Below are 14408 nucleotides of genomic sequence, written 5' to 3' on the forward strand. Positions count from 1 at the left end.
GCTGCTATTGAGTTATTTTTCAACCTAGAAAAGAAAGCAAAACACCAGAAACAGATCCACTGCTTGAAACTGGCCAGCAGGGAGCAGCTATACAACCGGAGGAGGTGTGCAGAGCTGCAATGCGTTTCTGCACCATGCTTTTCTACAAACCGGAGGAGGTGTGCAGAGCTGCAGTGTGTTTCTGCACCATGCTTTTCTACAAACCGGAGGAGGTGTGCAGAGCTGCAATCCGTTTCTGCACCATGCTTTTCTACAAACCGGAGGAGGTGTGCAGAGCTGCAGTGTGTTTCTGCACCATGCTTTTCTACAAACCGGAGGAGGTGTGCAGAGCTGCAGTGCATTTCTGCACCATGCTTTTCTACAAACCGGAGGAGGTGTGCAGAGCTGCAATGCGTTTCTGCACCATGCTTTTCTACAAACCGGAGGAGGTGTGCAGAGCTGCAATGCGTTTCTGCACCATGCTTTTCTACAAACCGGAGGAGGTGTGCAGAGCTGCAATGCGTTTCTGCACCATGCTTTTCTACAAACCGGAGGAGGTGTGCAGAGCTGCAATGCGTTTCTGCACCATGCTTTTCTACAAACCGGAGGAGGTGTGCAGAGCTGCAATGCGTTTCTGCACCATGCTTTTCTACAAACCGGAAGAGGTGTGCAGAGCTGCAGTGTGCTTCTGCACCATGCTTTTCACTGCTGATAACTGTAATGAGCTGCAGATGGACAGGCTGCCTTAGGGGCTGCCAATTCTGACTGAGGAAGAGCAGAGGAGACTGGTCACCCCGCTATCCTTCCAGGAGATATCAAAAGAGTTAGCCACCTGTCCATAACGGGAAGGCTCCTGGGATTGACAGACTACAAATTGAGTTGACCACAAATATCCCATTTTGGTTTTGGACCAGCCTTTATTTCTTATGTCAGTCTTTTATATAGTAATGTTTTAAGTGTTTTAAAAATGAACAACAGTCCTTTTCCAGTTCAGAGAGATATTTGACAGGGGTGCTCCTTATCAGGCATACTATACACATTGTCCATTGAGCCACTGCTCCATCTTAGGCCTTACAGTATGCACAATTCCCAATGCTGTGCCAGTAAAAGTATCAGCCTATGCCGATGATGTGAATGTGTTTGTAACCAATAACAATGATGTGAAATCCTGCAATTCTGTTTACAGGTTTTTCAAGAGCTCTCCTGAGCTTGGATTAACTCAGCAAAGTGCAACACTTTTCTGTGTGGCAGCTGGCAGAGCACCAGCCCATCTGCTTTCCACAGACACTGGACTGGACAGGGTAAGGTGCTCGGAATATACCTGGGGAAGGAGCAGCTCATGACTGGGAGGGAACAGTGGAAAAAGTCCATGGAAGATTAAACCGTTGGCAATAGCTATTACCCCAGCTATCCTACAAGGGCAGAGTTTTAGTGATTAATAAGTTCTTTCAATGCTGTGGCACAAGCTAGTTTGCCTTGACCCCCTGTCAAACATCAGAGCTGAAATTCAGAAGCGTGTGCTGCAGTTCTTTTGGAATGGTCACCATTGGCTAAGCCCTGCTTTTTTATACCTTCCCAGATGAAGGAGGGCAGGGGATCATAGACATTTCCAGCAGGGTAGCAGCTCTCCATCTGCAGGCTGTGCAAAGGCTGCTGTACTCAGAAGAGGTCTTAGCTCAGGAGGGCCGGGTGTCTGCGAGCAGATAGGCAGCTGTTTTTAATTGCCAGATACAGATTTGACACCTTTTTATAGTAGCACGATCAATACCTGACAGCTTCTATAAATTACTAAGGAGTCGTGTTGCTCTGCTTCCTATTTAGATGAGCTTCTGTTTTTAACCCTGTCTTCCCTCTTCATGTGTTGAACTCTCCAGGATTATTTGACAGCTTTGTCAGGGCCGGGGTGACCTGACTATCCCATGCCCTGGACCTCAAGCTCTCTCAACGGAGCTGGCCACTCAGCTCTGTATTCACTCAGTGTACTTTGTAGAGAGTGCTCTTGGACCTGCAGACACCCTAGGATCAGCCTTTATCGAGACAGGGCTGCATACAGGGCTGTGCAGACACCCTAGGATCAGCCTTTATCGAGACAGGGCTGCATACAGGGCTGTGCAGACGCCCTAGGATCAGCCTTTATCGAGACAGGGCTGCATACAGGGCTGTGCAGACACCCTAGGATCAGCCTTTATCGAGACAGGGCTGCATACAGGGCTGTGCCAGCACATGGAAAAGAAAATATGTGAACGTGTTTTAATTGAGGCTTCATGTCTCTTTTCACAGGCCTGACAAGAACTATAATTAAATTTAAGTGAAACAGAGCATCAATAGCATATCTTAAACAAGCCTGGATTAAAAACGTTTACATTTTCGCTAATGTAAATGACATCTTTTGACAAGCCATCAGCTGAAGGTATGAAGGATAGATTGCTTATGATTTATATGTGTGGCTTGCTGGCAATGCCTCTGCAGCAAGTATACCATCTGCAATCGTCTATAAAAGCCAAACAAAATAAATAATATGACCTTAACGACCTTGCCAACCAACCCTGATTCAATGAGGGCAGGGATAAATGTGTAAACTGAAGTGATATTCTCTGCTGGATTTCAATGCTCAGTCACTTGTTAAATTGGTACTGTCATATGAAGAGATTGCCACTTGATTTGTATGTGGCAGGTGCTAAAGAGATGAGCGAGATGTGAATGTCTGAAGAACTGATCTAAAGAACCTGTTTTTTGTCTCTTAAGACCAGGGTTCGGATCAACTAAAGGGCAAGATCTCAATCCTTGGGTTTTGTTTTCCTTCAAAAGCCAATTTGAAATGAAAAGCTGTTGAAGTATAAACCTTTCACCTCTGGAGACCTGGGTTTAAGTATAGATGAGAAAACAGGTTAAATTAATTTGGTGGAATAACTATTGCAGCCTGCAAGCAATTTCTGCTTGGAAAGCCCTTATACATGTTTACCTTAGTAAAAGCATAGCAAAGTGAAATAAATCACAGCAAGCATAGCTAATTATTGTAAAGCTTAGAGAGGTTTGGTAAAGCATACAAAAAATGCATGGCCAGCCATGGAAAACTATGATAAATTACTACTATAACCATGGAAAAATTGCAAAATTACTGTGGTAAACTTTATAAGGGAACCCCAGTGACTACGTATTAGAATATGATTATTGAGTTGCATTGGCAGTGATCAGTGTAGGATTACCTTAAAATGATTATTCCGGAATAAATGTTACCACCTATTATTTGGCAAATGTGAAAATGAATTTGGGAAATGATTGTACTAATGGTTCTGATTATTTTCTCCTATACAAAATCACACATGTTGTTTTTCTTTCATTTGTTTTAACCCCAACCCCCCCCCCAGGCACCATAACAGTGATGCATATCACACAGCAGGGGTTCTCAACCTTTTTGCTTCTAAGGGCCCCCCCCCCTCCTCTGAATGGCACACATACACAATCCATGTCTCAATTGTATCAAGGTTTAAAAATCCTTCTTTAACCTGTCTCCCCTTCATCTACACTGACTGAAGTGGATTTAACAGGTTACATCAATAAGGTATCATAGCTTTAACCTGGATTCACCTCATCAGTCTATTTCATGGAAAGAGCAGGTGTTCCTAATGTTTTGTACACTCAGTGTATATATATATACTGTATATATATTGTAACCCGGCCGGCACTCATGTCGTTCGTTTGCCCCTTCTAAAGCAGACCCAAGACACAAGAAATTGAGTTTAAGCCCGGTCGCGCTATTTTTAATACACAAACAAAACACATACAAAAATAAACACCTAGCTCCGTTTTGGAGCGCTAACTACACAGGTAAGTCCCTGATTAACTCGCAGGACGGCTAAGCCGTTTACCTGTCACACAAAAACCCCACACAGGTTTGACACAGCATTTTCTATACGACTGCTCGGAGACAGAGCACACTATCTGCCTCCTTCTACACAGACAGGCTGCACGTCTTATATACCCTACACCTGGCATTAATTTACAATAGTTACCAGGTGTGGGTGATAATTAAACAATAAACAATTAAACAAAATGTGCATACGCACATGCTTTCTGCAGGGAGGATATTAACCCCCTCATTTGTCATTTCACATTGATATTTTTGCGAGTTCCTTGGCCTTCTGCTCTCCAAACATTTCCTTTACAATTTTAATGGCACACAGCATTATCAACTCCTCAGCAATCGTATGTGATTTTTTTGATTTAGGAATTTTTTGCACCACGATGACACTACAAGCTTTATTATTATTATTATTTATTTATTTCTTAGCAGACGCCCTTATCCAGGGTGACTTACAATTCAAGTCAGCGGTAGTTGTGGATTTCATTACAGCTTTAGTACCAAGCAGTTCCTTAGCCTTTCGCTCAAAAAATGAATGTTGTTTGTTTTTATATATTTCATGCTTGGTAGTTAAATGTCTCTGTAATTTGGAGGGTTTCAAGCATTCGTTGGACAGTACACAAATTACACTGCGGTTGACGTATATCTTCACTTCCAGTACAAATAACACATTGAAATTCAAGTAGCTGTCTTTGTATTTCCTTGATTTTGCAGGGTTAATAACAGCTTGATGTTTTTTACTCACAACACCACCTCCTCGCTGTTCTTCAGCCATTACGGTTGAACTTGAAAGAAGTTCTGTATCATCATTCTGTGGGTTTTGTTGTTTTAATGCTGATGGTTGAATAAAAAAATGTATGCATATCTGGTATTTATTGTGTGTGTTTCCAATGATTTTTCTTCTGCTTTGTAATCTGTTGTGCTTCCACTGAAATAGCTGTATTACACCATGCATAATCTGGGAACGTGTTACGTAATCTGAGAACGCGTTTATTTCTGCGCATGCTTATGACATGCTGAAGCTAATAGGTTTCCGCGTGTCATAAGCATGTAGGATAACACATTCTCTGGTTTATTTCGGGGGGACCCCTTGAAACCTCCTCAGGCTTTTTATCATGACCTGCAAATCTCTACACACATCATATAATGTTTGATTCCTACTTATTTCTGCTGTGGTTCTGCAGTACTGTAGGTGCATCTTCAAAAGAAAAAGTTACAAAATCTGAAGAAAGTTGCTTGGAATATACAAAGGTCAGATGTGACTTGTGCTAAGATTATGAAAAGTAAACAATGAAGGCTGGAGCTTTGCCTAATCGGTGCTGTCTGCTTTGCCAAAGCACCCGCATCTTCACTTAGAGAAATTCACCCACAGTCTCCCTCAGTCCATGACTACACTCCTCTCCAGGCCCAACACGTGCATTAAAACAAGTTACCGGTTTACCTCATGCTTTCATATGTAGTTGGTGCCTAAGAGTTTGGACAGCTGTCATTTCTATAATGTATATTATTGTATAGAATACATTTTTGCAAAGCCAGTAAGTTTGTATTTATTACCGGCTGTGTGCTTTCAGTTACCACTCCTATAAAACCAAACTACAGAAAAGAAGCTACCTTATGCTATCTCTACAATTCCAGACCTTTTGCCATGTAATGTTCTGTCCAGAACTTTCTCTAACGGCTGAGCTCCTCAACCCCACACTGCAGCCCAGCACACCTTATCTACTGAGCTACATTAACAGAGAATGTATTCATTGGTACATTTACTGTTTATTGTATACAATACCACTGTCATTAATGTAAGAACTGAGAATAATGCATTTGATTTAGGGAGAATTGAGAAATCAATCAATCTTTATTTTATATAGCGCCTTTCATAGTGGAACACCATCACAAAGCGCTTTGAAATAATAAAACCATGAACACCACTGCTGAGGGAACCAGACAGTTAGAATAGATGAAGATAAAAGACCAATAACCATTGTCATGTTATATGTAATTACTGCTTATTTTTTTAGAGCCACCTAGTGGTCGTTTAAGGACATTCAGGTTATTTCTATTACAATTCATTGCATTTTCTTTATTGGCCAATTGAAGTCATGTGACTTAGAGGTCATAGTTCAGACCTGCCATTTTTATTAGTATTTACAAGTAAACATACAGTAAGCATTGCAATCTACTGCCATCTGACCGTGCTGAGCCTTGGAGAAGCTTTGCTTGTAAGTTTTAATGTTTGTTCAAGTCATCTAGTAATAATTTCAAGCATATTTGTTAGATTGTGAAACATATTTGTGAGGCTGTGTAACATAAGCAGCTCACCCCTGTTAATTTGCATGTTTCTGTAAGCGATGCTAGCTAATGATAACTTTCCATGTGCTTTGTTAGCTGGTAGCTATGTAGCCTGCATAGCTGTTTTACTAGCCTTCTCATATGCATAACCAGCTGTATTGAGTTACACCTTTTATGTGGTAAAGCACATTTATGTTTATGTACAGTATTGTTTATTAAGCACATACTGTTTTGTGTGTGTATTTCAGTTTCACATTGTCACGGAGTGGATAATGAGAATCAAGACATTCAAGTAAAGACATCTTTATTTTACTTCTGCGCCTGATTCGTCATTTAAGCTCCTCATGTTTAGCTATCTGTCGATTCATGCCAAGTTACGCATGCAAGGGACAGAATAGTGAAAAAGCAGCATCACGGCGGGCTCTGCACAGCAGTTTCAAGGAAATCAGACCACAGTTAAAAACAGCTACCACTCGTTCTCCCTCTGCTTCCAAATTCATCACGCTCCTTTGACCTAAGAAAGGTCAACAAGTAAGATGACAGACAACGGGGGTAAAAAGGAGATGCAGGAAGCACCTCAACTCAAAGATACCGCAGATCTGCAGCAGTCACTGGAGACCAGGTCGGTTGTATCTGTTTCTTCCAAAGCATCTAGCAAATCAGTCATATCTAGTTCTTCCAGAGGATCTAGCAAGTTATCTGCTTCTATGACAGCAGCTAAAGCACGCGCTAGAGTGGAAGCTGCACGCGCTCGCTCTGCCTTTGTTAAGAGGGAAACAGAAGTTATGGTAGAAAAGGCCCAATTGAAAGTACAAGAGGCTCATATGGAAGCCGCTTTAGCTATTCTGCAACATGAAAAGGAAGTTGCTGCAGCCACGGCAGAGGCCGAAGTTCTCGAAATCGCGGCAGCAGAACTGGAGCAAGGAGAAGACGGTAGGAAAGTGGACATTGGATTCACCCCTCACGATTCAAAGAAGCTCACCTCAGATTACGTTGAGCATCACTCCAAACTACATTCAAGTCAGCTGTCGCTGCATAGCCTGGAACCATTCACACCGCCACTTCAACTACATGACGACTGCAGTGATCAAGTCCAAACAGATGCACTTCACCACATCACTCGTGCCGGTGACAGACCAAGGCAGAACCCCAAACCAAACAAGCTCCCTTTAAGAGACGTAAGCGGGGATAACATGCACCTGCCAGCAGCCCATTTCGACCCTGCTCTACAGCCACGCACGCCATTTCCCAGCAAGGCAATACCACAGGTACCCACTCACAACACAACAGGTATGAATGACATTGCAATGTACTTAGTGCGCCGTGAGCTCGTGAACTCTGGGCTCGTCAAGTTCGATGACTGCCCAGAGAATTACTGGGCTTGGAAGTCTTCTTTCACCAATGCAATGGAAGGTCTGCATTTAACCGCCAGCGAAGAGCTCGATCTCCTAACAAAGTGGTTAGGGCCTCAATCTTCAGAACACGTGAAGAGGATCAGAGCTGTTCATGTCAGTCAACCGGCCGCTGGGCTTAAGATGGCTTGGGAGCGCTTGGAGGAGTGCTACGGCTCACCTGAGGTAATAGAAAAGGCTCTTTTTGAGAAGTTGGAGAAGTTTCCCAAGATCAGCAATAAAGATCCCCTAAAACTTAGAGAGCTTGGAGATCTGCTGCGAGAATTAGAGTGTGCCAAGTCAGAGGGCTACCTACCTGGGCTCACCTACCTGGACACTGCACGGGGCGTCAACCCTATTGTAGATAAGTTGCCATATGGGCTTGTGGCAGTCTGGCTCGCAGTGGTGATGTGGATGACGTCACGGACCAGGAAGTAACTCAAACCAAAACAGTGGATGGGCGGTTGAAGCTGAGTGCTGGTGCACTCAGCGTATTTAATAAACAAAACAAAAACAAAAGATTTAACAAAACACCAAACAAAAGGGCACGAGGGCCGAACGAATAAACAAACAAGTAAGTTTCGTGCTGGATACTCCAGCACGTTTTAGCAATTGTTTTCTTCCTCTCTCTCTCCCGTTCTCCACTCTCGAACACTCCACACACCGAGTGCAGAGTGCTGCTGGTTTATATACTCTGGCCGAGGGATTTAACTAGTTGGTAATTATCTTATTATCCCCCGGCCAGAGTCTGCACGCGTTTGGTAAGGATGCATGACTGTCAGCTATTTAAGTAATCAGTAGCTGATCAGCCATGCATCCTCACGGGGTTTTTAAATAATAATAAAAGACGCGGCGCTTTTACCCGCGCCGCAAACAAAAATACAAATAATAATAAATAGGGGCGGGACACTCCGCCACAGGGCTACAAGAGAAATGGATGGCGCGGGGATCTCAGTACAAGCGACAGTTCCATGTTCCATTTCCTCCATTCTCATTCTTTACCAGTTTCGTTTGCAGAGAAGCTCACACCAGAAATGATCCCAGCTTCAACCTTTGCTCAGCTAGTGCAAGTCCATTAAGGAGTGAGCTGCCTGGTAAAAGGTACGGACACACTAAGAGCCATGTCTCTGCACACAAGACAGAGATCACCCCTACACCTACCTCCAGTCGTACTGAGAGCCCTAAAGGTAGGCCAGATGTGGACAGACAATGCCCTATTCACAAAAAGCCTCATCCTCTGAAGCGTTGCCGAGGCTTCCGAAGTAAGACCCTTGAAGAGCGGAAAGCATTCCTCAAAGAAAATGGAACCTGTTTCAGATGCTGCTCATCTAATAATCACTTTGCGAAGGACTGCAAGGTAGCTGTCCAGTGCAAAGAATGTAACAGCGATAGACATGTCACAGCCCTCCACCCTGGTCCAGCCCCTTGGACCTTAAAAGGCCCAGACTCAGAGCATGGCGGGGAGGAAGAAGGAGAGAAACCCCCATCCGATGTCAACTCCAAATGCACAGAAGTCTGTGGAGAAGGCCTAAGCCCTAAGTCATGCTCTAAAATCTGCCTGATAAAGGTGTTCCCAAAAGGTAATTCAGAGAGGTCAGCAAGAGTATATGCAATCCTCGACGACCAGAGCAATAAGTCACTTGCCAGGTCTGAGTTCTTTGACCTATTCAACCTCGAAGGGACAGACTCTCCCTACACTCTTCGCACATGTTCAGGAGTCACAGAGACGTCTGGGAGAAGAGCCACTGGTTTCCTTGCTGAGTCTTTAGATGGAGGGACGAGTGTGCTACTTCCCACGCTCATTGAGTGCAATCATATGCCGGATGATAGGTCAGAGATACCCACTCCAGAGGCTGCGAAACACCACTCCCATATGAAGTCTATTGCTCACCTTATCCCGGCACTAGACCCGAATGCCCAGATTCTCCTCTTACTGGGGCGTGACATCCTGCAGGTCCATAAGGTCAGAGAACAGCGCAATGGCCCACACAATGCCCCATATGCTCAAAGACTCGACCTTGGATGGGTCGTGGTCGGCGACGTCTGTTTGGGTACAGCGCACAAGCTAGGAACGGTCAAAACATATCGGACAAATGTTCTCGACAATGGTCGCCCATCACACTTCAGTCCATGCCCAAACCATCTCTACTTGAAGGAGAAGTTCGCCGCAAAGAATAGCTATCAAACTCTTCCTTCGTACAGCCTTGCCTTGGACTCCAAAGACAGCACACTGGGAACCACAATCTTTGAGAGAACGAAGGACGACGAAAAGATGGCACCTTCAATCGAAGACAGGCTATTCCTAGAGTTGATGGACAAGGAGATGTTCATGGATGACAGTAACAGCTGGGTGGCACCTCTTCCGTTTAGATCACCTAGGCCTCACCTGCCTAACAACAGAGAGCAAGCTCTCAGCCGTCTTGCATCTCTCTGTCGCACGCTGGAGAAAAAGCCTGAAATGAAGGACCACTTTGTGGCTTTCATGCAGAAGATCTTTGACCGTGACCACGCTGAGCAAGCTCCACCACTGAAAGAGGGTGAAGAATGCTGGTACCTGCCGACATTTGGGGTGTACCATCCACGTAAGCCAGGTCAGATTAGAGTCGTGTTTGACTCCAGCGCTCAGCATCTTGGCGTTTCATTAAACGACGTGCTGTTGACCGGCCCAAACCTGAACAACAGCCTACTAGGGGTCCTGTTACGCTTCAGATGTGAACGAGTTGCCATTACTGCAGATATCGAGCAGATGTTTCACAGCTTTCTTGTCAGGGAAGATCACAGGAACTTCCTCAGATTCCTATGGTACAGAGACAACGACTCCAGCAAAGACATTATCGAGTACAGGATGAAGGTGCATGTATTCGGTAATAGCCCCTCACCTGCCGTCGCAGTCTATGGTCTCAGGTGTGCTGCAAGTCATGAAGAAGTTGAGTATGGCGCGGATGTCAGGCACTTCGTAGAGAGGGACTTCTATGTTGACGACGGGCTCAAGTCTTTGCCCACTGCTGCTGAGGCTATTGACCTGCTCAAGAGGACACAGAAAGCACTTGCCATCTCCAACCTGAGACTCCATAAGGTAGCATCAAATAGTGCCATGGTCATGGAAGCCTTTCCCTCAGACGATCATGCGAAGGATCTAAAGGATTTAGATCTTGATGTTGACTCACCCCCCGTACAGCGCAGTCTTGGATTGAGCTGGAACCTCAAACGGGATGCATTTACATTCTGCGTAACAACAAGTGAAAAGCCATTCACACGTAGAGGTGTCTTAGCGACCATCAACAGCCTGTTCGACCCTCTTGGCTTTGTGGCACCCATTACCATTCAAGGTAAACTCTTACTACGAGAACTCACTAATGTGGCCCTTGACTGGGACACTCCTCTCCCGCAGGAAAAGGAGGCTGAATGGAATGCATGGAGGGACTCCTTGCAAGACCTTCAACAGTTTGAAACACCTCGTGCTTACACTGCAACCTTCCTCTCGAAAGCTCAAAGGAAAGAAATTCACATCTTCTCAGATGCTTCAGTAAAGGCCATAGCTGCTGTAGCATATCTGAGGGTAATGGATCACGAAGGAGTATGGCATGTTGGTTTCATCCTAGGAAGGGCAAAGTTGGCTCCGCAGTCCGTCCACACAATCCCAAGATTGGAGCTAGGTGCTGCCGTTCTGGCAGTTGAGGTCGCAGAGCTGATCGTATGCGAGATGGACATCGAGCTAGGTGCTGTGGAGTTCTATACAGATAGCAAAGTGGTGTTGGGGTACATCTGTAACCAAACCAGAAGGTTCTATGTGTACGTCAGCAATAGAGTACAACGGATCAGAAGGTTCTCACGTCCTGAACAGTGGCACTATGTTCATACAGCCCAGAATCCAGCGGATATTGCTACACGGTCTGTGCCCGCTGCTCACTTGTCCCAAACTACATGGCTTACAGGACCTGCTTTCCTGTTGCATACTGGGGAGACTCGTACCACAGAAGAGATGTCGTACGAACTCATCGATCCTGAGTCGGACGTAGAGGTACGTTCACATGTCACTACATGTCAGAATATTGGTCTCGGAGCCTATCGCTTTGGACGGTTTTCCTCTTGGAAATCCCTCACACGCGCCGTGGCTTCCCTCGTCCATATCAGCCATTGTTACAAGACTACTGACCACGAGCAGAAAGAGAACTGCAATGGCTGGCATCACTGCACCAAGCCTCATACAAGTGATGAGCTTGCCAAAGCCAAAGCTGTCATTATTGGATGCACCCAAAGAGAGGCCTATAAGGTGGAATTTACCTGCTTGGAAAAGGGAAAGGAAATTCCAAAAAACAGTCCATTGAGAAAGCTCAACCCCATCATTGATGAAGAGGGCCTCCTGAGGATTGGAGGACGGCTAAAACATTCTGCCCTAAACACAGCAGAGAAACACCCCCTCATCATACCTGGCCGCAGTCATGTTGCTACTCTACTCACAAACTACTACCATGAAAGAGTCAAGCATCAGGGCCGCGTTTTCACAGAGGGAGCTATCCGAACAGGAGGGATCTGGATTGTCGGAGCAAAGAGGTGCATCAACAGTAACCTCCGCAAGTGTGTCACTTGCAAAAAACTAAGTGGAAGGACAGCAGAGCAGAAGATGGCAGACCTCCCCTCAGACCGCCTTAGCGCAGAACCACCCTTTACATACGTCGGACTGGATGTGTTCGGCCCCTGGACCATCGCTTCTCGCCGCACACGAGGAGGTCAAGCCAACAGTAAAAGGTGGGCAGTGCTCTTTACCTGCATGAGCGTTCGAGCTGTGCATATTGAATTGATTGAGTCCATGGACACGTCTAGTTTTATCAACGCATTGCGACGATTCTTCGCTCTTCGTGGGCCCGCAAAGCAGATCAGGTCAGACTGTGGCACAAATTTCATAGGGGCTTGCAAAGAACTGAAGATTCTTCTGGCTGACACCAACAAACCCAGTGTGAGAAAGTACTTAGGTGAGGAGGGCTGCACCTGGATCTTTAACCCACCGCATTCATCCCACATGGGCGGAGCTTGGGAACGTATGATTGGGATCTCAAGACGCATACTGGACTCCATGCTCCAACAAATTGGTCCCTCTCGCCTCACTCATGAGGTGCTGTCCACCCTCATGGCAGAAGTTACAACAATAATGAATGCCAGACCCTTGACGCCCATTTCCACGGATCCAGACTCACCTTTCCTGCTGACCCCTGCTATGGTTCTCACTCAAAAGGTCTGCACTCCTTTACCACCTCCGGGAGCCTTTGACAACACAGATCTCTACCGTCAGCAGTGGAAGAAAGTTCAGCATCTCGCTAACACCTTTTGGGAGAGGTGGAGGCGAGAATACTTAGCAACTCTCCAGAGTCGCAGCAAATGGCAAGAGGATCGTCCCAACATTAAAGTGGGCGACCTGGTCCTGCTAAAAGATAGCCAAGTAAAGCGGAACGAGTGGCCCTTGGCGCTCGTCACAGAGGCATTTCTTGACAGTGACGGAAAGGTTAGGAAGGTTGAGCTGAAAGTCACTAAACATGGAACGCCAAGAACCTTCTTCAGGCCAGTTTCCGAAGTGGTACTTCTCATGTCACCATAGAGATGGTCTTTATGGGACTTTGCATCGCCTCATCTTAGTTTATGCCACATTCCCTACTACCTTACGGTATATGTTGAAAAATTAATAGTGGTATTTGTTCAATACCAGGCGGGGAGTGTCATGTTATATGTAATTACTGCTTATTTTTTTAGAGCCACCTAGTGGTCGTTTAAGGACATTCAGGTTATTTCTATTACAATTCATTGCATTTTCTTTATTGGCCAATTGAAGTCATGTGACTTAGAGGTCATAGTTCAGACCTGCCATTTTTATTAGTATTTACAAGTAAACATACAGTAAGCATTGCAATCTACTGCCATCTGACCGTGCTGAGCCTTGGAGAAGCTTTGCTTGTAAGTTTTAATGTTTGTTCAAGTCATCTAGTAATAATTTCAAGCATATTTGTTAGATTGTGAAACATATTTGTGAGGCTGTGTAACATAAGCAGCTCACCCCTGTTAATTTGCATGTTTCTGTAAGCGATGCTAGCTAATGATAACTTTCCATGTGCTTTGTTAGCTGGTAGCTATGTAGCCTGCATAGCTGTTTTACTAGCCTTCTCATATGCATAACCAGCTGTATTGAGTTACACCTTTTATGTGGTAAAGCACATTTATGTTTATGTACAGTATTGTTTATTAAGCACATACTGTTTTGTGTGTGTATTTCAGTTTCACATTGTCACGGAGTGGATAATGAGAATCAAGACATTCAAGTAAAGACATCTTTATTTTACTTCTGCGCCTGATTCGTCATTTAAGCTCCTCATGTTTAGCTATCTGTCGATTCATGCCAAGTTACGCATGCAAGGGACAGAATAACCATGTTGTCTGTATTGTTTTAAAGCAGTCTAACAATACAATGTGATAATACAAGCTGCCACACATACCAAAAAAGAGCCACTCTACTCCAATGTCTCCTCATAAAACAGAACTATTCTAACATTGAAAGAACATCTCTTTTATAAAGAAATAATCCTGGCCTCATTTTGAAGAAACCTTACATACGATTTCCACTAAATGAGTGTTAAATCACAATTTCTAACGTCAGGGAAACAGAGCAGACAGGAAAAGTGGGCAAATGCACCCCAAATACAAAATATAATTTCCTTTAAGCAACAAAGTGACACAACACATTTGTTTATAAATACATACACAGTTCTTTAAAGTAAAAAATAAACACATTCTATTCTGCATATTTTGCATGAAGTGCCACCAGCTCTCTACTGTGTACAAACATACATTACAAAAATAAATATATTTTTGCACATGGTAAATTAATAATACATAAATAGGCT

The 14408-nt window shown here is 44.5% G+C and overlaps 1 protein-coding gene across 1 annotated transcript; it reads left to right on the top strand.

Moving 5' to 3' along the window:
• The first annotated feature begins 5832 nt into the window (after positions 1–5832).
• LOC131701813 (uncharacterized) lies at positions 5833–13926 on the top strand. Its single transcript, XM_059001773.1, has 4 exons — positions 5833–6057; positions 6376–7923; positions 8450–13464; positions 13783–13926. The coding sequence occupies exons 2-3, from the start codon at positions 6664–6666 to the stop codon at positions 13109–13111; spliced, it is 5922 nt and encodes a 1973-aa protein (XP_058857756.1). The 5' UTR covers positions 5833–6057; positions 6376–6663; the 3' UTR covers positions 13112–13464; positions 13783–13926.
• The last annotated feature ends 482 nt before the right edge of the window (positions 13927–14408 follow it).

Source organism: Acipenser ruthenus, chromosome 27 (genome assembly GCF_902713425.1).
Source record: "Acipenser ruthenus chromosome 27, fAciRut3.2 maternal haplotype, whole genome shotgun sequence".
Classification (NCBI taxonomy): domain Eukaryota; kingdom Metazoa; phylum Chordata; class Actinopteri; order Acipenseriformes; family Acipenseridae; genus Acipenser; species Acipenser ruthenus.